The sequence below is a fragment of the Denticeps clupeoides genome, chromosome 16 (assembly GCF_900700375.1).
Source record: "Denticeps clupeoides chromosome 16, fDenClu1.1, whole genome shotgun sequence".
In the NCBI taxonomy this organism is placed as follows: Eukaryota; Metazoa; Chordata; class Actinopteri; order Clupeiformes; family Denticipitidae; genus Denticeps; species Denticeps clupeoides.
The window spans coordinates 7,323,070-7,348,329 of record NC_041722.1 but is presented as its reverse complement, the minus strand read 5'-3'; the positions used below and the strand labels follow the sequence as shown (position 1 = coordinate 7,348,329).

Below are 25,260 nucleotides of genomic sequence, written 5' to 3'. Positions count from 1 at the left end.
TGAACTTGTCCCTTGCACACAGAGATATCTCCAGTTTATCTGTAGATTATTAGATTTTCAAAGCCTTTGCAATTTGACAATGAGGAACACTGTTTTTCTTCAGAGAGACTCTGCCTCTCTAAGACATGCCTTTCATAGCATGGTATGGTATCAGTTAACTTAATTAGTTGGTAGGTGTATATTTTTAGCCATTAGTTGCCCATGTGCCAAAACTTTTCAGACCTGTAGACCTGTAACAAATTCCATTTGATTGTAACAAATAGTTGTAATTTTTCAAGGTAGTTGATGGGACTGTTATAAAAAATGGTGATGTGCGGATTTTGAATGAGCTTGGTGTCAATTCATATAATGCAAAAAGGTTTAATGTGTATCTTTCTTTTGTCTCAATTTAACATGCACTGCATAGTGAAAATTCCAATATACAATTTGTGGACAGATTTAAAGGAATTTTTTAATAAAAGTTAGAAGAGCTAGAGATATTCTTACTGTTGGACTGGTTCAGTTGTTGACAGTAAACAAAGACAAAACTGTTCTAAACATATCTGTCAAGATAACGTTTCCATAACCAGCAGTGCTGTGCGCAGCACGGGGGCATGCACTGTCAGGTCTATGACATCACTCCTATTTGTGCTAGGTCAAAGGTCACCCAAGACAGAGGTTGCCTGTGATTAGATGCAGCCACACCAGTTGTGGCCAGAGGTCAGTCAAATAAATCCAGTGTGGTTTTCAAGGCAATCTGTTCCCCTCATAAAACACACACTCACAACACAGAGCTGAAATATTCCATATGATGTATGTGATTGTGTGTGTGTGTATGTGAAGAGAGGGAGACAGTTTCAGATCTGAAAGAACAGGAGGGTTAATGTTCTGTCTTCACAGCATGTGTCCTGATATATGTGTAGTCTGTGGGTACCAATAAATAGAAGCTGCAGATGAAAGTGTTCGAAAACTTGTACAGATATCTAAATGACCTTAAACTTGAACTTTCCTTAACCTTAAAACCGTACACTTTTACACAATTCCTCAAACTAGATAGATAAAGAGATAGATGAATTGAACAAAATGTATTTAATGAGGAAGCATTTCAGATATTATATATGTAATTGTAAATTTATTATCATTGGGTTGATCACGATGTGTGAATGGGTACCCTGTTATAGTTACAGAATAGCTATAAATTCTGTGAGAGCAAGGATTTGTAATCAAGGTTTGTAATAGTCTGCAAGGTCACAAAGTCCATTTATTCTGTGTTGACAGCATATGTGGGTGATCACTATGAGCCCCCAATGCAGAGCCTTGGAAACTGGAAGTTGCTAGCAGAGGACATTACATGTTGATATGTTGTTCAAATTCCTGACATGGTATGAGTGCATGTTTGTGAATGTGTTCCTGTCTGGATCCATTAATAACCACCCCATGGTTATTATTACACTGGGAAAGCACATCTACATCTACAAGACCATACATTTTCCATATAATTCTCCAGCATATTGGCAGTGGGGTGTTATTCCATCAGAGCAACTGAATATGCAGCCTCATAAAAAAAGTGGAAAATTTCTCATTGAGTTGGAGGTGGAGCTTAAGTCACCAGATAGATTTTATATTGAGCGAAGGCCTGTAGCTGCTTTGAAAGGGGAGATTCCTGAGGCAGCAGAGGTGTGCTGTTAACACGGCAGTTCTACGTGGAGAAGGTGAGTATTCCACGAGGATGGCCAAGCAGAAAAATTCCATCTGGCTGTTGGAGGTACCCAGAGGTGAGGCTCACTGACCCCTACCTGTGCCCAAAACTGCAACCAGAAGCGGCTGACGAAGCGAGACGATCTGCCTTGGAGAAGCGGCAGCCCCAGGAAGGATGTGGGAAAATCTAGGGACACATTTCTGAGTGGCGCAGGCAACCCGTACCCGGCCATGTCTCCGGGGAGACTGGGCTACTTGTCGGGGTCCATGGACGTTGCAATACTGCACGGACATGGACGACATGTGTCTCTGGATCAGGGGAGAAGATTAATATGTGATCAAGTTACACAAATACAAAGTCTTATAGCACATAATTTACAGGGGCCTGGAAGGCGGCGGGGTGGTTTGATAACCCAAAGGGCATTACCAGGTACTCATAGTGGCCTGTGGGAATGATGAAACCTGTCTTCCACTCGTCCCCCTCCCCGACAAAGTGGTAGGCGTTGTGAAGGTTCAGCTTTGTATAGATCTTGCCAAACACTGAATTTAGAGGTGGTGTGGTACCCGGCAGCAGCTCAATAAATTGACATTTATGGCTAGGGCGGCGGACCGGGAACCGTGACATATTTGTTATATGTTCTGATTCAGTACTGTGTTCAGCAGCTGTTTGATTTGAACTGCCCACTCTTCATTTAATTCATAAGGTCACCAAAATACATTCCACTGTGGAATCTGTGTCTCATTCACACAAAATCAATAACAGGTTAACTACAGTAACTTCAACCTTCAGCCTATATAAATGCTGTCTAGTCAGTATGCCGCCAGTATCTTTTGCCTCAGCGCTCACTACTTCACACAGTGTCCCCTGCTTCCTAACACTGGGCCTGCCATCATTTCCTCAGTCTTAGCAGGGTTTCATCATCTTTTCATGTGATCCTGTCTTCCACAGTCTGGCTTATTAGGTATAAGTATGATGGTAGAGGTGGCCATTCATTTTGTTCAATGAAATGTGCAGAAGACACATTTTGTTGTGTGCACCGTGTGCTGTGCTGCAGTGTTTAACAATGACAATCACTTCACTTTCCACTATACAGCTGGATTCTTATTAGCAGCTGGTCCACCAGGTCCCCCAGTTGCTACCTGGGGGAATGGTCAACCCAAGACATTTTTGTGAGCTGTGGTGGTTAAATGCAGAGGACACATTTCGTTGTGTGCACCATGTTTTGTTCTGCAGTGTTTCACAATGACAATCACTTCACTTTCATCTGTTTTGACTGTGCAAAACCTAGAACTAATGGAAGTAAGATGGAAGTATCATGTAAGGCATTTACATGAACAGAATTCATAGTCAATAATCAGGATATGAAAAAGGTGAATTATCAGTAAATAGATAAAGGGAAAAAAACACCAAAAAAAATTAAATGTAAATATAATAAAATGTAAAAAACAATAATACAAACAATGAATTTTTTTTTAATTTTGAGCTGTAATTTTTCACAATTACAAAAATTTTACTGTACTGTACAAACCATTACTGTAGTATTACTGCTGTTCAGGATATTGTGGAATTCCAGCACACTGATGCTTTGTTTTGCAGGCGAAGGGGAAAATAATAAACAGTGTAGATTTCTATACAAGACAGGATATCGCAGGATTTATTGATGAACTACCGATGAAATGGGTGAGAGCTCTGGATGCTGCAATATCCCTGCAGTGAAGATTAATGCAGCCGTTCATTTAATGTGATATGGAAAGGACAATTCACCGGGATTTATTTTACTGAGGTCCAGACCCAGAAGCTGGCAGAGACGTCCTGTTGATGAAGGTGTAGGATGGTTTTACACGCTTTCTCGGTCAAGTTTCTGTCTCTGTCTCTGTGTGCCAGGTCCAGTAGGCAGGATTTACTCACACACCTGGTTCACAGGAACAAAGTATAACAGAAGGATTGGCCCGACACGATCCTAGACAAGTCCTTTTAAACAATGGCCGATCAGGACAGACAGGTGCAAGTAATGACAATAATTGAAACCGAGTGAGGAGGAAGGTGAGGGTGACCAAGGCAGTGGTGACATCCATTTCCTGTACTGGACAAACTGCTTTATGAAAGCAAAAAGACTTTAGCTATCAAGCTCTTCCATCTTTCTCTCCTTCATTCACCCTCAACACGACAGACACACACAACAGTCAAACTGGGGATGATATTCAAATGACAATATTATATTTCACGGATTAATTCCTGAAGGAGTATGGGCAACATCATCCATCAGTGTGTGACAGCTGTTGGAGGACAAATGGTCAAAGAGGCAAAGACTCCTTCCCACCATTAATTGCTTATGGGAGACCCCATCAGGGACCAGAGCTCAAATAATGACTGCATCATTCATTAATAACTGCAGGGCAGGCAGACCAGACACTAATTTGGGCAAGACCTGGTTTTTAATATCTACAAATGCAGCCAGCTGAACCCCACAACCAGACAATCCCCAGAGAGGGGGGTGTAGTAGTGATGAGACCCAGGAGACAAATGATGCACAGCCCCCTCAGGTCAAAGGGCGTGAGGTGCATTAAATGACTGTGGGGGGTTGAATGATGTAATCCTCCAACAGAGATGAAAGTAAAAGAAGAGCTCTGGCTTCTTCCTAGATTTCTTTCATCCCATTCAGTGTTCATTCTTTCTATTCATCACTCCCTGAAGTCATTTAATGGCACTGACCCTCAGTTTCCTTCTCCGTTGTGTCACCCCTCAAAGGAAATGCACACTGCTTGTTGTTTTTATCAGGCAGGAACAGGACCAGCCCCATCCGGTATGCATAGCTGAAAGATGAGGTTATGCAGGAAGAACACTGAAAGGCCCAGTCCAACAGGCTTAGCCTGGAGAATCTGACCCCCTGACAGTCTGTCAGCACATGTACATAATAATCTACTTACAAAACAAAAATATTATTCAGTGACAGAACAAGGACTGGACAGTGTTGCAAACAGAAGGTTCCTGAAGTTTACCCTGAAATGACATCATCATGCTGCATTGGTATTCTGCCGAAAAAAAATCACATGGGGGTCTTTGCTTTCTCCTCAATACCCAATACAGATATGGTTGTTTGTATTTGTAGCTCAAGGTATTCATTTATTAATGTCACTTTTATCAGAATTACACGTTTACACATTTCTTACACATGCCATACATAGTACTGAGCATGTGAAGAAGTCAAACCACTGCCATCCACAACCAAGAAAAGTTTAGGATTGTTCAGCGGATGTGACATAATCAAACTGCACACACATGCGGAGATCATTCCCTTGGACCCTATCAGAGCACCAGGAAAAAACGATCTGCTGGGAATATGGACAGAAAAGTAGCTAAGGCTTGTAAAAAATGTTTTTTGGAAATGAAAAGTTGATAAGGGGTTCTGAAATTTTTTTAGAAATTGCGACAAAATTGCTAAGTTTGTAACACTGGATGGGACACAGCTAGGATACATTTCTAAACAGGATGCAAGTTATAAAAGATAGCAATCAAAGGGGAGCAAATGACAAAGTAATGTTTAAAGATGTTGAACCTGAGTGCCGGGAAATATCTGGGATCATGACACAAACTTAAAGAAGGGGCTTTGCTCTATGTTCAGTCCCCAGACACTTATCACGGCTGCCCACTGCTTACTTAGAGTAATGGGTAAAATGTAGAAGACAAACTTTTTTTGTGTGCAATGTGTGCTGTGCTATGCTGTGTATGACAAAGATGTCAAAGTATATCTATAGACCCTATCCTTGACCCACTACCTCCTAGACTATTGAAGGAGTTACTACCAATGTTAGGTGAATCACCTCAATGCATCTATTGGTTTTAGCTTTGTTTTTTTATGTCTAAAGTCAGCTACTATATAAAGACAGTTTCTACTATAACATTCTGCTTCTGAGCAAAGCACCTTCCCCACACACTGCTCCCCGGGCGCCTGTCATGGCTGCCCACTGCTCACCAAGGGTGATGGTTAAATGCAGAGGACACATTTCGTTGTGTTCACCGTGTGCTGTGCTGTGTATCACAATCACTTAACTTTTACTTTCACCACTAAATTGGTCGGAATACTTGGGACAACTATTTCCTGGTTCAAATGCTATTTATCGGATCGCTTTCACTTTGTTGGCTTGGGCAGTGATTAACTGTGCAAAAACCAGAGTGAAATATGGGGTTCCACAGGGTTCAGTACTGGGCTCTTTGTTATTTTCATTGTACATGCTGCCACTAGATCAGTTAATCCGTAGACACGGAGTAAATTTTTTTTATGTCGATAACACCCAAGTGTACTTCTTCGTCAAGCCGGATGACCTACATCTTCGTCCACCTCCCTAAACTAGAAAATTGTCTGAATTGACATCAGAGACTGGATGAACTGCAATTTCCTCATGCTCAACATGGATTAGACCAAAGTGTTGGTGATCAATCCCAAAAGGGCAAGATGTGGATTGACGGAATATAGATTGGAGTGTGCTGTTTTTTTTCAATTGTTCTTAGTACATCTGTAAAGAATTTGGGTGTGACTTTTGCTGATTTATCTTTTCATTGTCACATTCAAAATATTTTAAGGATGGCATACTTCCATCTAAGAAACATGGCTAGAGTTAGAAAGATTCATCTCTCTCCATCTCTGATGTAGAGAAATTAGTTAATGCATTCATAATATCTATAAATATAAAAGTGAAGTGATTGTCACATGTGATACACAGCAGCACAGCACACGATGCACACAGTGAAATTTGTCCTCTGCATTTAACCCATCACCCTGAGTGAGCAGTGGGCAGCCATGACAGGTGCCCGGGGAGCAGTGTGTGGGGACGGCGCTTTGCTCAGTGGCACCTCAGTGGCACCTTGGCAGATCGGGATTCGAACCGGCAACCTTCTGATTACAGGGCCGCTTCCTTAACCGCTAGGCCACCACTGCCCCTAGAGTGGATTGCTGTAATTCTCTGTTTTCTGTTCCTTGTTACATTTACATTTAACATTCCATTTATTTCTGTATTTCTATGTTTTATGTGGTTCGTGTCACAATAGATTGTTTGTTTAATAAAACCCCTTAAAGATACTTCATTGCATGTGTATCAAGTCTCCTGTGTTGAAATATAAGGTCACTGCACCTTAAAGATTCTGCCAGCTCTTTATTAAGCTCTTTTATTTATTTATTTTTAGTAATAATGAATAATTCTGGGGGCGCACATTTGGGCTCAATTTACCCTACAAGTCGTTGCAGAACATCTCCAGGCCTGTTCAGATGGCGCCAGAGCCAGAGAAGAGTGTCAGTTTTTTCCCCCACCCTGAAGGAATGCAGTTGCATCACGTCATCCAAGAAACATTTGGTGCTGTTGCTTATTTTCATCACCATCCAACAAGGAAAAATGTAATAAAACTATCTGAGCGACACTGAGAAAAAAAAAGTCTGAAATAAAGTGTTAAACCAAGACTCTTACTGCTTAAAAGCTACCAAGGCAACAGGGATGGCTGATGTCAATCACAACCATCCTCATCATTCCTCACGTTCCTCCAGCTACTGGTCACACACCAGGCACACTCTGCCAAGGAAAAAAGGCTGATGTAGCCAGCCCTGATAAAAACCAAGCACCTGCTGGGGTAGCATTGCCTATTTAGGGCAAGTCTATGGGAGAAATGGTGGCCTCCTAATCTCAAAGTGCAACACGCCATTCAAAGCCTGACCCAGCAGAACACATTTGGTGTCACCTCCTGTGTGCATCTAGGTATGTTCAAGTGTGTGTGTGGCCAAACCTACACGACATAATTTCTGGTGACGCAGTGGTGAAGCCTGAATAAACACCAGGGTATAAATGTGTAAGCCTCTCATGGCTGATCGCATGGAGACGACTTTCTGTTTACCCATTACATTCTCCTGACTCTGTCTCTCTGGAGAGGATAAGACTGTGTTTGATGCCAGAAAAGTGACATGGAGGTCCCCAGTGTTCATGTTGCAGGGGACATGGTGGGAAGGCAATCTAGGCTGCTGCTTATGTAGGACAGAGCTTGAACACAGAGTTTGAACAGCTGACACATTAACATCAAGGCACTCATTCACAAAGACCAGGGTCCAACATGCATCTTCTATAGCACCGCTAAACCATTGTGAAAGTGAAGTGATTGTCATTGTTATACACAGCACAGCACACGGTGACACAACGAAATGTGTCCTCCGCTTTTAAGCAGAGGGCCTTAACCGCTAGGCCACCACTGTTATTGGATCAGGTTACTTCATACACTCCCGGTTTTGTGCTTTTTAAAAAACAGATCACTTGTTTAAATAAATTAGTCATTTGTTTAAATCAATAAGTCATATATTTGCTTGATAATAGGCTTGTTTGTAAACAAATTTGTAATAGTAATAAAAATCATCCTGTGATTAGGAACAAATATATGTTGTATATAATGTACCTGCAGGATGTTTTATTTAGGAAAGTGATACTATAGTGATAGTGGAGTAACATTTACCAGATCATTCCCCATCATAATGCCTTGTCTCTGTTCTAGTTTTAAATAGGCATTATGGCAACAAATGTAGTACAGATGTACTGAGCAAAACAATGAACTTATTTAATAATTAATAATTCAGTTATACAATATATTTTTAAATAACATTGTTACGTCCTGTTATTTTGGGTGTGTTTCTGTTCCGTGTTTGTGTTGTTTGCAGGTGCCTGGTGATTGTAAATTGAGCCCACCTGTACCTGCTGTGGGACAGACAGAATAAAAGGAGCCTCAGTCTCCTTTTTCGGGGCTGCGCTTGCCGTGCCATCCACCCACCCGCCTTCCTACCCTTTCCCTTTGACATCACTTCCGGTTTCTTGTTGTGTCGGCCTGCTTCGGTGTTTGTTTTTCTCTGTTTTCCTGTCTTGTTTGCCGTTATTCGTTGTAATTCGTTTTGTGTGTATTTCATCTTTATTTATATATTTAGTTGTTAATAAAATACTTGTTAAAATTATCCGTTTCGTCTTAGTAGGTTTACGTTTGTGTCGTTTCTTTTGTTATGGGCCGGAGCCCCTAGACCGGCTCGTAACAAACATAAATGCATAATTTGAACTTTATACTTTGCCAAAAAACAAGTAGTGAATCATCTTCCTCAGAGGACTTAATCAAACCAGCAGGAAACACAAACATTCACCATGTGAGCCTGTACGTGTTTTAAACGTACTGGCTCAACACTGATAAGCTTGAAACTAAGAGAGAGTTTGTTCCAACTGTTGAAGTCAAACAGAGGTTGGATGGATAACTTAGAAGATACACAGAAATACCCCGGTAAGTTTGGTAAATCAACAGCTAATTGTGAATTAAGTACACTGAAGTAAACGGTATATAAATAAAGTATAACTTCAGTGCTACATCGGTGCTCATCTGCTCTAGGCTGTTCAGTCTCATGTTTATTTGTTCCTCCTGTGTATCTCCAATACAGGAGACACCAGATGTGGCAATGACAAGGTCCAACTAAAAATAGAACTATAAAGTGGGGTGAGTAGAAGGGGCAAGGAGAGAATCAGAGAGCCAAATAAAAACGTTGCAGAGTATCAACAAGGGACCATTTAACCAAGGCTATTTCACTGAGATCATCAATTGACATCTCGTCTAATGAAGTTCCAGTCAGGGAGCAGGGATGGAAGGTCAGTCATTCATATGTTTACACATGTATCTGCATGCACACACATTCACCTTCACACACTGTCATACACGTTAATTTAGAAATTAATTAGAATTATTAGAAATTGTTTAAAGAAAGAAAGCAGTTTCATTTGTTACAGAGATAATACATATTTATAGAATGATTGGCAATTATATGTTCTTGAAATACTGTACATATTTATTTTTAAGAAAGTCAGTAGTGAAACTTTAGTCAGAAGTCAAAACTGATCCTTAACAAAAATTATTTGTCTGCTCATTTGCATCAATTGCCTACAGATACTTGCAAAGGAGGGATTAAACATAAAAAAATTTAATATAATTATTAATAATTTATTTGTAATGTTGTCAATTAAAATGTTTTAGGTAATTTTTATGTAATTCTTAAGATTAAAGTTTGCTATAATGCATAATTAAACTATGACAGAAACAAATATGGGAATGAAAGGACAAAGCATCAGGGGCAGTGAGATTACTAGAGAAATGCTCTGCTCTTGCATTCATGTGGTTGTTACATACCGGCTACACCCCATCATGGTGACAGTAAATCATGAGGGATTGGAAAGGGATTGGAAAACATGACATGATTTCCCAAGATCTCAGATGAACCTCTGTTCACCGCTCCTGACTGTCCTGTTTCTGTGATCATCACCTGCACCCGTCAGCCTCGATCAGCCCCTGCACTTCTCCCCTCTACATAAAAGTGAAAGTGAAGTGACTGTGAAACACAGCACAGCACACGGTGAGACAATGAAATGTGTCCTCTGCTTTTGACCATCACCCTTGGTGAGCAGTGGGCAGCCATGAAAGGCGTCCGGGGAGCAGTGTGTGGTGGTACCTTGGTGGATTGGGATTCAAACCTGCAACCTTCTGATTATGGGGCCACTTCCACCCCCATTCTAACGAATGTCTCAGCCAGACGTGTTACATTTGAATCAGTGTAAATCTGAACTCTGAACCACAATCCCTTTTGTTTTTTTTGTTTTTTTTATAATACATTTCTGTTTGTTCATATCAGCACAGAAAAAAACATGCTCCATCATACTGTAACCGATGTTATTTATGAAAGATTGATTGCTATGGTGGACTGTCAGTCATCTAAATGGGCAGAATTTTGCAGAGCTCATGAAAAAGAAATAAGCAAATGTCTGCTTAAATTTGAAAATAGATATACAGTTGGCAAATTATGTAGTGAACTCTATAGCCTTGCATGTCACTGGGACAAACTGAAGATGTCCTCTCTGTAGGGTTACACTAGTAGCTAGGAGAATGGCACAAGGAAGTGAGGAGGATCCTTCCATGGAACTAGAGTACAAAATTTGTTCCTCTTGTAAAACCTGTGTCATTTGTCTCATCCCCTCTCAGTACAATCTGCTAACTAATGCCGACCATGAGATTGGACTGGGCTACAAGTTGCTATTAACACAGCCTGTGAGACAAGTTTCTCAACTGTGAAATTTGTAAAAAAAAAAAAAAAAAAGACTTTAACCCAGAAGAAACGTCTTTTGATTCATGCTCATGCGCACTGAGAAAGAAATTCTCATGTCTTTGGACAATGATACTGTAATAAACAAAGTTGCAGAGGCCAGTGCATTGCTCAGTTGTTTATTGATGTTTTAGGGTTGGCCAAACTACTCTTATGCAGAGGGAAAATATAATATAATAATGTGTATAACTAAAGAACAGGGCAATATTTTTTCAGCCCTTTTGTTTTATTTCTTTAAACTCTTATAGCGGAACCTGCACAATACTAGTCTGGTGGTTTTAAGGTAATGGCTGATGAGTCTATAAGCAGTTCAGTTCATTTAGCCTTATGTTTGTTTGGCTGGGACACATGGCTGATTCATCGAGAGCTGCCATCAACTGGGTAACACTGAAGTCTAAATCAGCAAAAGTGAGATCAGTGCCCTAGATAGAAACTTCCCGAAGGGAAATATGTGAATTTAAATAGAATTATGCATGTACAGACACAAAACAAACTCACACACAAAGGAATTTAATAAATATAGCAAGGGTGTCTCACACTAACAAGAGACAAGAAACAAAGGCAAATGACCAAATGAGGACTGGACACAGCAAGAATACTTTTAAACATGTAACAACAAGTGCACACAATCAGGAACACAAGAAAAGGCAAGCATGTAATGCACAGATTGTGATAGTACCACACCGGGGCGCCCAAAGAAAGGAAAAATCTCAAATGTCCGTTCCTGGGGAGGTCCTCACGAGAGCCAGTTCCATTATAGCTTTTTATAGTTTTTGAATTTTTTTATGAACTGACTGGCCATGCCTGACTTGACTGTCCTTTCTCTTTACTTAGTTGAGTGTTTCTTGCCATAATATGGACTAGAACTTTAGTCAAATAGGGCAACCTCTGCACAACACAAGTGAAAGTGAACTGATTGTCTCAAACACAATAAAAAGGCAAAGAATTAGCTCTTGATGAAGGAAAATCTGATCATTGAAACCATTCTAGATGATGACCTCATGAAGCTGATTGAGAGAAAGCCAACAGTGTGCAAAGACAACAGTATTCATTTGCAATGTAGAAAATAAGAAAAGTAAAGAAATACCATTAAATGACAATGCATGTAGGTGGCATATAGAATCAGTACAATTATTTGAGACTTATGTACTGTAAATCTGGTACAGGGAAAAGAGCAAAAAGTGAATTCTGTTACGAGTTCGCTAACCTGATAGGCCACCACTACCACCCACAACCTGAAGATGTGTCTAACAGTTATCTATAATACCCCAATGCACGCCACTCAAAAATGTTTATTAAATGCAGGAGTTTTATACTGTTTGGTATTTTGAGACATTTTTTCACTCTGCCAACTGAAATTGAGCATTCACACGGCTAAGGGTATTCAAAAAACATGACCCTACAGGACGTGGGCTAAAAGCCTTTTGTTCAGCTGATCCACCCTTCCAGGGGTGACGTGAGGGAACTGAATGGGGTCTGACGTCATGGTCAACAACACTGAGGGCCTTGTTGCCTGCATGCAGAGGAGTGTGTGTGTTCCATGTTGAATGAGACTCACCATAAAATAAAGAGCTCACTGTGTAGGCCCAAATACACATCCCATCATTCAGAGAGTGAAAACACACACACACACACAGAGACTAACACACCATATCATATGTCATGTTCATGTGTGGAAAACATTGATGTAGGGAATTTAGTCAGTGAAGCCATTTGGGCAAATATTTGGGTGGATGACTCAAATTATTCTGGCAAGCTTGAGGGGAAATTGAAATAAATTTTACCCTTTTACCCTCTACTCAGTAAACCTAGTTATCCAGGGTCAATGGTGATAGGGTCCAAGGGTAAAGTCCTAGATGATTTACATGTACGGCATTTATCTGAAGCCCTTATCCAGAGCGACTTACAATCAGTAGTTACAGGGACAGTCCCCCTGGAGACACTCAGGGTTAAGGGTCTTTCTCAGGGACACAATAGTATAGTGGGATTTGAACCTGGGTCTTCTGCTTCATTGCCGAGTGTGTTACCCACTAGGCTACAAACATGATGAGGGAAGAGCCCACACTGCCAACAAGCCTTCCAATATGCAGACAAGGCTTCCCTCAGAGTCAACCTGTCTCATGCAGTGATGGGAGTACGCACACAGAGGCTCAACAAGCACTAAAACAGCACCAGAGACACATGTCATGTGTGGCAGGATATCAGGTCATCATGGACTACAAGTGACGCTGCAGTGACAGTGATCCCTCCCTACCAGATTAGCTAAATGATTGCTCCACTGGTACCACCATCTCTCAAGGTACTAAGTATTCATCTAGACTCTTTTCTGTCTTTGCTCCTAGTTGGTGGAATGAACTTCCACTAGATGTTCAAACAGCTGAGTCACTAAAGATTGTCAATACGTATATAGTTAAGAATAAATAAAAATAAACAAGGTTGGGTTCTGTGTTATCAAGCTAATGGTATCAGATCGCGTCCAAGTGAACCAAATAAAGGATTCAAAGAAAGCACACATGTCACACGCTCTGGATATGAGCTGTAGCACTTGATTCTTGGCTTGATCCATAACTCCAGTCATTGTCCTGAAACCCCTCTGAACAGATGAGACAACACCAGGGACAGGGGAATAGAGCCCATTCCTCTACACCCATGACTGCATCCCAGCCCACAACACCAACACCATTGTCAAATTCCCAGATGATACAACCAACCATGGTGGGCCAGATTACAAAAGGGGAGGAGTCCGTGTACAGAGACAGGTAAAAATCTCACTCTCAATATCAAGAAAACAAAAGAGCTCATAATTGACTTCAGGAGGTTGTTCACTCACCACTGTCCAGTTTTAAATTTCTGGGCACATACATCTCTGAAGGTCGCTTATGGACAATAAACATCACAACTCTCATCAAAAAGGCACAAAAGCATATGTACTTCCTGAGGAAGTCTCAGGAAGGTAAACTCCATAGAAGGTGTGATTACACATAGTTTCTTGGTGTGGTACAGCAGAAGCTCTTCAGCAGACAAGAGGGACCTACAAAGAATTGTTATGTCTGCACAAAACCTCATACACCAACAGCTACCTGCTTTGGATGATATCTACACCACCTGCTGTCTTAAAAAGACATACAGCATCCTCAAGGATCCATCACATCCTGCCCAACATCTGTTCGAACTGATGCCCTCTGGTAAATGTTATAGGTCCATCAAAACACGTACAACAAGATTCATGCCTAGTTTCTTTCCCAAAGCCATCACCACACTGAACTATGAACTTAAAGTACGTCCATCAAATTCAACATCTAACACCACCCCACGATGTTACAGACAGGGTGAAGAGCTGTCAGCTATGGTGTAGCAACTAATCACAGGGTTGTGTCAGCATAGTTCTAATAACTGTTCTGCAATTCTATCAAGGACACTCTCCCTCAAATAAAAAAAAAATGTATACACATTGCAGAGGTAAAATGACAGATGACAGAACAAGGATGGAACATGGAAAGGATAACTTTATACTTGCTCTGAAATGGTGGTCTTAAACAGTTTCGAATGTCCATGACTGCAGATCATTTAAAGGTTTGGTAAAGTCAGACAGGTGAGAAATGACAGCTCTGTTTAACAGTGAAAGTGAAAGCAATTACTGGACTCAAAAGATTGGACTCAATGGACATAGGTCATGTGGTCTGGCGAGTCCAGAGTGAGCATGCTCCGGAGTGATGGGTGCACCAGGGTAAAGAAGCCCATTAAGCAATGCTCCCATCTTGCATGGGTTATATATGATTAATAAAGGGCAGTGTCATGACTAGTTCTCCATCAGTTGATTGTTTTTTAATTATTTCTGATGGCCTTCACCTCAAATTTTTGGATGTGCTAGAGAAGACTGTGTAACAGTGGTTGCATAAAACAAAATTTTGGTAAAAAAACATTTAAACAACTTTTCCTTTGGGAGGGTGCACTAATTACCCGGATATGTCCTGACACACTGCAAGCTATACAAGACATCCACACGAATGCAGGTGATTACAAAATCAGAAGTAAGGATAAAGAGAGGGAGGGTGAGTGTTGTGCTTTTGAAGTCATGCCCATGGCTAATAAACTCGCAATATCAGGAAGTTGGTGCCAATGAAGACCTGTGCTTTCATAATGATTCCTGTGAAAATGTGAAGAGGAAGGTCTAACTACCTATGATTTGAATTTGTACTTGATGTACTTGATTTGGTCACACCATGACGCAGGAAATGGTGAAAAAAAAAAACAGCTGCAGATTTTGTGGCCAGCTGACCGGGCCTTTGTGTGTAATGATATTTTTCTGACATCTCTTTAAATCCATTGGAGGAAAAAAAGGAGATTTTAAACTCCATCCACAGCAGCAACTTTAGAGCCAGGCAGATGGCCAGACATCATTCTTAAGCCATATGTGATTTGTTCATCAGACAACTGGTGATTGGAGGTTTTTAAAAATGAAAATAAAAATGAAAACCTCATCATTATGTTGTCCTGGGAGCCACATTGTGAGATGCATAGGTGAGTCTAGACCTGTGTCCTCTTCTCAAGAGTACACAGAACTGCTCTCTGGTCAGGGAATTGCTCCATTGTACTCAATTTTTTGACGCTCCAGCACATAAATACACATTAGGGGGGGTCTGCATACAACTGCAACAGTCTTTCATTTGATGCGGTTCATTGACACAGAAGTGTAATTTAGATCAGTATGGATTCAGTGTACGCTCAAGTGAAAGATAAAATGCAAGTATTTATTTTGCTATTTGCATTCTGCAAAACGACAAACTAATGATAAACGATAAAAAGGATGGGTGGTCCATGTACTGGTGGAAATCACTGTACTGGGTACCTGTGAGGAGGGAGACCTGCTGGAATGTCTGCACCAGCCTGGCCAACAGAATGTAGAGAAAACTGTCTTTGGATAGCAGCCTGGCGTCTGTGGTGCTCTGGTCATAAACCACCACCTCCTGCTTCCGGCACAGGTTCACCTGAACATATAAACACACAGCAGGATATCACCAGTGTTTGTGTGGCTGTGTACACAGTACATATGACCTTCAGCAAGTATATTTGCATGTGGGAATACGCTCCGTACTAGATGTCAGGTCCTGGGTGAAATCTCAGGAGACATCATGTGTTTTTGTGGAGACGTGTGCTGGGTGATTTCACATCTTATATAATATGTTCATGCAGTCAAATGACTTAAAAAGTGACTCTGCCAATAACAGCTTCACACAGTGTGTAGAAATCAGACGAGCTAAAGATGGCTGTTACTACAGACAGTGCAGGGTGCTGAATTTCAGAAGATGGGCTGAAATGTTACTCCATAGGCAGAAACTACACAGTATGTAGCATGCAGTTAATACACAAATATCTACAATTCTTAAATCCAAAAGTGGATATAGTTTAGAGAACAGGAAGGGGATGTGGGGGTACAGCATTGCAGACACACACTACAGCAGATATACTCAATACACAACTACACACTCTGCTGCTCCCAGTGGGGAGAGGGGTAGGAGACATGAACACAGTTCAGCATTCTGTAGAGAGAATAATGGCTATGTATAACCCACATATGTCCTTTTAGAAATATCTTAAGATGTGTATGGCAACAATTTCTAAATGACAGCAAATAATCATAACACCAGTCACAATAGTAATACCTGCGCAGCAGCACAGGGTCATATTGTTTCAGGTGACAGAGGTCAGACCCATTCATGCATTCATAACAAACAGCTGAAAGTTCCATGGTAGTAGGGATAAATACTGAAGAGTGTATCTCCAGCAGAGATGCCTTTACAGACTTAATTAACTCAGACTTTCAGCAAAGACTGCCCCCTACAGACACAACAAAGCAAAGCATCACGTACCAGCAACCTATCAGTGGCGGACAGTAATGACAGCTTTCCTCCACTGTAAACAGCACAAAATGTAAAACATTGAATGCAACAGGATGCTAGGAAGGGTGAACTAAGAAAAATGTGACAGAAATGTGTTACAACAACCAATGCAACAAGACGATGGCATGGTCTCGTGGATCATGATTTCTTTTAGATCATTTGGAAGGTCATATTAGCTGGGGAAGAGAAGTGGCAGGATGAATTACGGCGGTGGGGAAAAAGGGTGAGTAAATATTGTGGTGTGGTACTTGTTCACTCTAATTCCAATACAAAAAGTTTCATTCCTACATTCTCATTTATACGTTTCATTATATAGAAATTAGAGTAATTAGATGTAATAATTAGAATAATATAACAAATCACCACAAGCCCTGCAGTAATGCATGCATCCGAAAGGAAGGGAAATGTAGCCAAACTGCTGTGTCTAAAAGTCAGATACAGTTGTGGTCCGAAATTATATGAAAAGTACATTCATTTTAATATACACATACATCCAATTAAAATGTTTTTATGATTCTTCAATGTCTTCTAGCATGACAAAGCTAAAGCCAGGTCACGTTTTTTTACAACTAGTAGCTTCCCTGTGCCAGTATAAAAAGGGTTTTTTGAGAGCACTTGTTTGATTGACACTCATGACAATTTTATTGTGTGTATCCCCACTCATTACTTCCAGTAAATGTCTTGGGGTCACTTTTTTTTTTTTTTGGAGACAGCATACAAGACAGAAAAACTGTATAGTATTTACATCTGAAACATTTCTGGCCTCTCAGCAACTTCAGTAAAAAAAAAAAAAAAAAAAGAAAAGGAAGCACAAAGAATCCTTCATTTCCAGGACAAGCTGCTTCTGTGAGTGGATCTGTCTGGGCGCTGCGGGACTTCCTGGCAGCGCGGGAAGCTGCTGTGACTTGGCTGCCTCATGCTGGCCGAACACACACAGGGTCCGCACACTGGCGAAATAAAACGAGAAGGTAGGGGTGATGTAATGCTGGCCTACTGAACTGGGTACCAGAGATCAAAACCTCCAACCTCCCCGTCTGTCGTCCAGGCCTCGCCTACTCAGATGTCAGATAGAGGCAGGTTTCTGCAGCCCTGCATGAAATCGCTGCCATTGTATTTTCCTGTGGCGAGGATCATGGACAGGGTGCACTGATGCTGAGTGTTGGCAGCGTGAGGGGGTGGGTTTGGAGAGCTGACACTACTTCTATCAAATCCATTCTATTGTAAAATATTTGACTGACACCACAGGTACCATCACATCCATTACTATCTTTTCCGTTTCCTTCCGTCTTCCGTTGTTTCGGGGTTTTGCCTTTTAATATGGAAGGGATCAATCAAACAGTTTCGGGGAGGATGAGGTGAGGCTTTTTTAAAATCTAAACACACGAAAGACAAAAGCAGGCCAGTTGGCTAAAATAATCCCCACAAAACATCACTGACAGTCTCAGGCTCACTTTACTTCACAGCGTGAAACACGCACTCGCGGTCTACCCGTACCTACTATTTCCATTTTTGAGTTGCTTGCTGATTGGTAAAAGTATTTTTTGCATGTTTTGTAAATTTATCTTGCATGTTGTAAATGTTTTACAAATTTTACATTTGTTTCATTAAATGTTAATTTTCTTATGAAATGTAAATTGTTTTGCACTTGTCGGCCACCAATTTTATTTTATGCTATGTATAAAAGAACTAGACTAGTGTGCTGCTTCTGAAATTTTATTGATGCAAAGAAAATAGCGGGCAATGGTGTGATGAACCCAGACAAGTCTAAAAACCCCTATGGACATGTTCAGGGGAAAGAGGAGATCTGGTCACCATAACTTAGAGACATTACACAACTTATCAACTTACCAACTTAGTCAGTATGTGCAAATCATTCAACACTAAACAACAGTTTACTCACCCAGAGAGGCTTCAGATTTTCAAACACTACCCTAATTGAACAAATTGATTAGGAGCTCTGGTTGGGTTGGCGGGCATATGCAACATTTGTGACATTTTTTGAATGACAAAAAATGAAACGCTGTCACAACTACTGGCTTACGGGGGAAGGAAACGCAGAGGTTTGACATGTTGTGAAGGGGGTTTTATTAACAAATAAACAGCGGCGCGATGGCCAAAAACAATTTAACTACAATAACGAACGTAAACTTGCCCGCAGGCGTGTGGCGATTGCCAGAACTTAAAACACATACATTCACCCATTGAAGTCAAGTTCATGTCTGAGTTCACGAAAATGCCGGAGACCCAGAAGGGGCGGAAACATCCGGCATTTATGGGGCGTCAGGATTTGAGTCAGGTGTGGAGCCCAGCTGCAGGCAATCCTGACAAACGCATTGCATTTTAATGTTACAAGATCACAATAATCTTCAAATTTCAACTTCAATCTAATTTTTTTTATAAATAAATAAATAGATAGATAGCTAGTGTAAAAAGACTGTGGTGGGGTGAGAGAACAGAGTGTATAAAACTCCTCCACACAAAAGCACTGTATTCAAACCACTCCAACTTGATGTTACCTGGCAGAAAGAGGCATGGCACAATAGAGATTAAAAAATGAACAGTTTCTAATTTATTAACACCGGTAAATAATTATTGCAGTTACATGTGAATATTGTATGTAGAAAGGTACCAAGGTTACAGAGAAAACAAAAAGGAGAAGAAAGAATAAAGAGAGAGAGAGAGGGAGAGAGAAGAGAAGCCATGAGAAAAAATGAGATGATAGAGCACAATGATTTAAATTCACAATGATTTAAAAGAGCATAATTGGAACATGCAGGTGCACACGCTATGTGTACTGCGGAACAGACAACATTTCATGCATGAGATTACATATAACAGCAAAGGAGGCTGAATAATGAATATTATCGCAAATTATGAAAGGCTGGTCTGGTAAAATATGCTAGGTACACAAGATTTTTTTCAATTTCTCCAGTACCAACAGCAGAACCATTAACGTTTGAGCTTATCGATACTTCAGTCTTTTATAATTATGGGTGGTAGTAGCCTAGTGGGTAACACACTCGCCTATGAACCAGAAGACCCAGGTTCAAATCCCATTTACTACCATTGTGTCCCTGAGCAGGACACTTAACCCCAGTCCAGGGGGACTGTCCCTGTAACTACTGATTGTAAGTCGCTCTGGATAAGGGTGTCTGATTAATGCTGTAAATGTAAATTAAATTTAATAGGCACTGGGGCCGATTAAATACCAGGTTTTGGTACCCATCCCAAGTCACCCAGGTGTAAAAGAGTTATTTACTGACCAGAAAATTAAAAGAGCCCACCGATTCATGGGATCAGAATATTGAATTTGGCATTAGGAGAACCCTTACGTAGGCGTGGTGGTACATGGTACTGAAATCACTTCCCCCAGGAAAAGTACAATTTCAGACTGGTTGCAACAAACGTGCTCTTAAAGCTTACATACATTTCAGTATTATAGTATTAGAATTACTCTACTATCTAAATGAAATAAACGTACAGATTGTGCTGTATCCCTAAATATTGTCATTAAAAAGATTCAAATTCTGTTTTCTCTTCCAAATGCAAATCCAAACTCAGGTAAAAAAAAAAAAAAAACTCAATGAACGGCCCTCCACCATCTGAACTACAACTTCAAATAATCTACTAAAAATCAAATACAATTCCCTCTTTCTGTAACCCAGCCAACAATTAAACAACGAAGAGCAGTAGAGTTTCATTCTACTACAGGGACATCTGGGCAGAGACTTTCTATGTGGACACAAGAAAATGATGTACAATATGTAGTATATTCTAAGGACACTGTATAGTCACGTAAATAAATAAAAAAGCATGTGAAGGTTGTGTTTTGTGGGTTCTAATAATAGATTCCATATTTACAGACATATGCCAGTCCAGCTCCAACATTCGAACAGACAGGTTCCATGTCGGGACCGGCGACTCGTCAGGGATTTTAATAGTCACTGAGCACTGATTAACAAATACCACACCCATGATTCCTGCTACACCACTAATATTAAACATATCAACAAGGTGTTGTATTCAATATTAAGATGTAACTAAAATTGTAATAATGAATCTTTCAGTAAGTAACTGTAATTTAGTTACTGATTTTCCTCCAGTAAGTGTAATGGAATAATATTTTAAAATTAAATTACAGTTGAATGAAATGAAATTACATGTGAAATTTGTTCACTTGCTGCCTAATATATGTCCAACCCTGTAATGAGTCTCTCTTCCCTCCATAACGAACATTTTCCACAATGCGAAGTGAAAGACTGACATTGTGAAAATTGTGTGTCACATCCAGACTCTGCAACAGCTTCTATCCTCAGGCCATCAGACACCTGAACACTCAGGACCTTTCCACTCTGGACTGACACACTCACACACACACACACACACACACACACACACACACACAAAACCTCTGTTATACTGAGTAATATTATCTATTATTGCACTCTTCTATTTTGCACAGCAGTATTTGCACAATTTTTTTACATTTACAGCATTTATCAGTCGCCCTTATCCAGAGCAGTGACAGGGACAGTCCTCCAGGAGACACTCATGGTTAAGTGTCTTGCTCAGGGACACAATGGTAGTCAGTGGGATTTTAACCTGGGACTTCTGGTTCATAGGCGAGCATATTAGCCACTAGGCTACTACCACCCATTTTTTTACCGCTATTTATACTTTGCACATTTATTATGTTTGCACTTTATGCAGCGCAGTTTGACTGTGTCGCACATGTGCACTTTTTGTCAGAACTTTGTTTAGTTGCTTAAATGTTACATGTAGCACCAGGTTCCGGAGAAACGTTGTTTCGTTTCACCATGTACGGTCTAACATGTACGTAGCTGAAATGACAATAAAGCTCAACTTCAACAGATAATCAATGTTACTCACTGTTAATAATCGTAATGTTATCTGTTCTGATCAGTCATAACATTATGACTGATCTGTTTATACCATCATAAACTATAATTAAAAACTTTCAAATAAAAATGTTACATAAAATGTTCCCAAATTAGCTGATTTCTGCTTTTTTTTATATGAGGCCTGCAGCACTGCTGACTGTCATGGACTCAGCAGTAAACATGCTGGTCTGGATGGGACCATACTTTACCTTCATCTTCTCACTGGGCTGCAGGAGCTCAGCGACTGACACCTTATCCTGCGCGAGACGCCGCTTCACCAGCTTGGAGCAGCAGACGTTGATGGAGTTGAGGACGTGCGAGGCGTTGTACTCGGAGAAGGTGCGGCTGTCGATGACCAGCGGGTGGACGGTCCGGCACTGTAGCAGCCCAGCCAGACTCTGGGTGTCGATCCCACCGCACTGGCTCTTCTGCCCAGACATGGCAGCCTGCTGGAGGGCGTGGGGGTGGAGGGAAGCAGACAGAGACACGGTGAGGGAGGGAGGGCTGCGCAGCACAAACAGCACAGTCATCCAACGGCAGTCACGCACCAGCAGTGGGATTTATGGAACTAGGATGAGGGCAGAATATTAAAAACAGAACGATGCCTGATTCATTTCTCCTCCTCCTCCCCGCGTCTCAGATGCCCAGTGATGTCCAAAACAAGACCCAGTCGCACATACACACCCAGAGGAGCTGGGCAACTTGGCTACGAGCAGACAGAGACACGGCCCTGTGGCTTCAGCTGCCAGACCTCCAAGGTGTGTGTGTGTGTGTGTGTGTGTGTGTGGTCAGCCTATTAATGTTTTACAGTAGCAAGGGAAATCTGTTCATCCCACCAGAGCGCGGTCCATGATTAATGCATGCTTTTTTTAAATGTATTTGTAGAAATAACAAGTGTTATGCATGACAAAAGAAGAATGCAGGAACGAGGGCGTATACTGCTGGAAGAATCTGTTCATTGTGTTCTCCAAACAGCAAACAGAGGCCCTGCATGCAACTGATCATTTCATGAACCAGCACACCAGCGAAAGCTGAATTATTATTTCCCAGCCGGGAAGTCTATTTAATGAAACTGGAATGAAACTTGAAATAAAAAACAGCAGATATTGGATGATGGCAACATTTCATAAGTCTAACAACCACAACACATGATAAACTGACACATGATGATGACCAAACCCCACCTGAAGGCTTTTAAAATACCGCGAGCATTTACCTCGTTTTACCTCGCACGACGGTCGTGGCGGAGCCTCGCTGAAGGAGTCAGAGTGAACGGGAGTTATAAGAGAACATGACGGCCATGTCTCAGCAGCATCCCTGCGCAGGCCAGCGCGGCGGAGCCGCTGCGGAGCGAACGGCTCTTTCTTAACGAACGAACACAGGCGGCTCCTCTCGCTCGTTTCGTTCATTAAACACGTTCATTAAATATTTTAATCACCACATATTCGAACGCAGTGCTTTTCCTGAAGTAACAACTCGGACCTTTAAGCTGAGCGAGTTGAAGGACCGGGAACGGTGAAAGGATTCGGAATCGGACGCGAATGTCGCACTGGCGTAGTAAAGCCGTAGTAAAGATTCACAGTTTCACCGCGACTGCTGGACGGGGACAGAGATGCGGAGAGGGAGGGTCCGCTGGAATGTGCACAGTTCTTATAAACCACCCGATTTAAATCCCCTGATGCCAGTGGGATGCCGTGTCGTCATGGTCCTGTACTACAGTAAGCGCTTCAACAAGTGGGCTTGAAATGAATGCATGCATTAACGCACGATAAACCCTGGTTATTAAAATACAAGCGTGTGAAATTTGGCATGGGAAAACAGAGTGAACAGTAGATGGCGCTGTGACGACACCGAAAAGGATGTAATCACAAACAGGAATCGAATGAAATGCAAAATAATAAATTGTTACAAATTCAAGAAAAAGAGGTTGTTAGGGTTACGTCCCTTGTCCTAGGGCTGTAGTGGTTGTGTGTGTGGCTGCTGTGCGTGTGTGTTCCCCTTTTAGACAATTTAGGGGACAGGGACTTATGCCTTTAGGAGCAATCTATACAGTTGTGGGTTGCTGTGTTGTCTCAGCGGAAGGACAATTTGTACAAGGTGGACAATGAAAAGGAGGAACCAAATTGCAATAAATATGTATTTTTTTACAGTGCAAAACCCTCAACCAGAGCCAAAACAGAGGGGAATCCTCACACGTACAACCAACAAAAAAAAAAAGCACGCTAAACAGTAACTCCAATACTCTCTTTTTCTCTAAACCACACAACTCCACTCCAAACTCTTCTGTGATCCCTAGGCCACTGTCTTCCAGTCTCAGGTCTCCTCATATTATTGCAGCAAATGAATCACCAGACAGTGGGCGGAGCCATGAGTCAAGAGCTCCTCCCCATCAGGCCTAAAAGGGAAAAACACATATACACATCAAAAGAGGAATTCACACACTTACACAAACTATGGCGCTAAACACTCAGGAACGTACCATTAGTGAAAATAAAGACATAGTGCATCAAACATGAGTGAAAAAAATTGTATTGCATTTAACATTATACAGTCCAACAACTGGAGGGGCTGGAAACTGCCACCTCACAGGCCAGATCTGAAAGCCACTAGGCCAGGGGTTTACAGAACTGTTCCTGGAGCAGTTCAGGTGATTATTACCTACCTAATGATGTATGTGACAGGCTGAAAGCACAGATGGTTGGAAGGAAAACATTCTGCCAGGGGGTCTCCAGAAACAGGATTGGAAGCCCTTGTTCCTGGCTAGTATCACATTTATTTTGTTCCCGGTACATTAGAATAAGAAACTCAGTATGGTGTCCTTGAAAACCAAATATTTGACAGGAATTATAAGGACTAGTACAGTGCTGATTCTAAGCTACTAAAAATGGGCTCTGGAGCCTAACTGTAGTGGAAAGCAGGGATTTGTAGCTTTTTTTTTCACCCAGAAATGCCTATATGACTATATTTCATTGCTTTATATCTGAAACAAACATTGTTTGAGAAACACGGATTATGCATGTGCAGTGATAGCTGTACTGGTGTTATGGTCATGTTAAGCATATACGACTCTCGGGGAGATTTTAAAAAAGGAAACAAGTATTCCACCTCAGCGTATTGAATTACATTGAACTAGCCGGCAAACCTAGAAACAATGCCAATGAGTCCAGGATTTAAAATCCACCTTTAATACTACACAGGCACATTTTAGGAAACCTGTTACACGCTCCTGAGCAGAGTGGCTGGCCAATGCTCTTAGAGCTGATCAAATAATGCGCACAACACAATTCCTCTGCAGTCTTCTCCAGCCTGTTGCCATGGCAATAGGAAAAGTTCTGAAAAATACTGGTAGAAAATGAATCAGAGGAACAGAAGACAGGCCTGTCTAGAATGTTCAACCCAGCACAGACAGCATCACTTTATTTTACACACACAAACACACAAACATGCACATGACTGACTGCTGTACTTTGAAAATGAACGAAGGAGGAGCATTTCAATTTTATTTTAGATCAAGCATAAATAAATCATACAAGCCATGAAATGTCGATTCGGTTGTTTTACATTCGATGTAGGTCTTTACAGCATGAACCACAAGGCATCAGATTAGGCAACGATTGTAAAATCATCTGT

At 41.2% G+C, this 25,260-nt stretch overlaps 2 protein-coding genes across 5 annotated transcripts in view; one reads left to right on the top strand and one right to left on the bottom strand.

Annotated features, from left to right (window-relative positions):
• LOC114766244 (dual specificity protein phosphatase 8-like) overlaps positions 1-23,054 on the bottom strand; it is a 34,097-nt gene extending 11,043 nt beyond the window's left edge. Inside the window, exons 1-3 of one of the 2 annotated variants that reach the window (XM_028956916.1) lie at positions 22,857-23,054; positions 21,840-22,079; positions 15,679-15,817 (exon numbers count right to left, since the gene is read on the bottom strand). In XM_028956916.1, coding sequence (XP_028812749.1) covers positions 15,679-15,817; positions 21,840-22,079; positions 22,857-23,039 — 562 coding nt within the window. In that variant the 5' untranslated portion in view covers positions 23,040-23,054. Of the gene's footprint in view, positions 1-15,678; positions 15,818-21,839; positions 22,080-22,846 lie in introns of both variants that reach the window. The other variant, XM_028956917.1, reaches the window with a different exon arrangement.
• The window catches only part of ptprja (protein tyrosine phosphatase receptor type Ja), a 76,561-nt gene continuing 60,509 nt past the window's right edge, over positions 9,209-25,260 (top strand). Inside the window, exons 1-4 of one of the 3 annotated variants that reach the window (XM_028956912.1) lie at positions 9,209-9,327; positions 13,431-13,588; positions 21,864-22,119; positions 22,271-22,388. The gene's annotated coding sequence lies outside the window, so the exon portion shown is untranslated. Of the gene's footprint in view, positions 9,328-13,430; positions 13,589-21,770; positions 22,120-22,270; positions 22,389-25,260 lie in introns of all 3 variants that reach the window. The other 2 variants (XM_028956913.1, XM_028956914.1) reach the window with 2 other exon arrangements.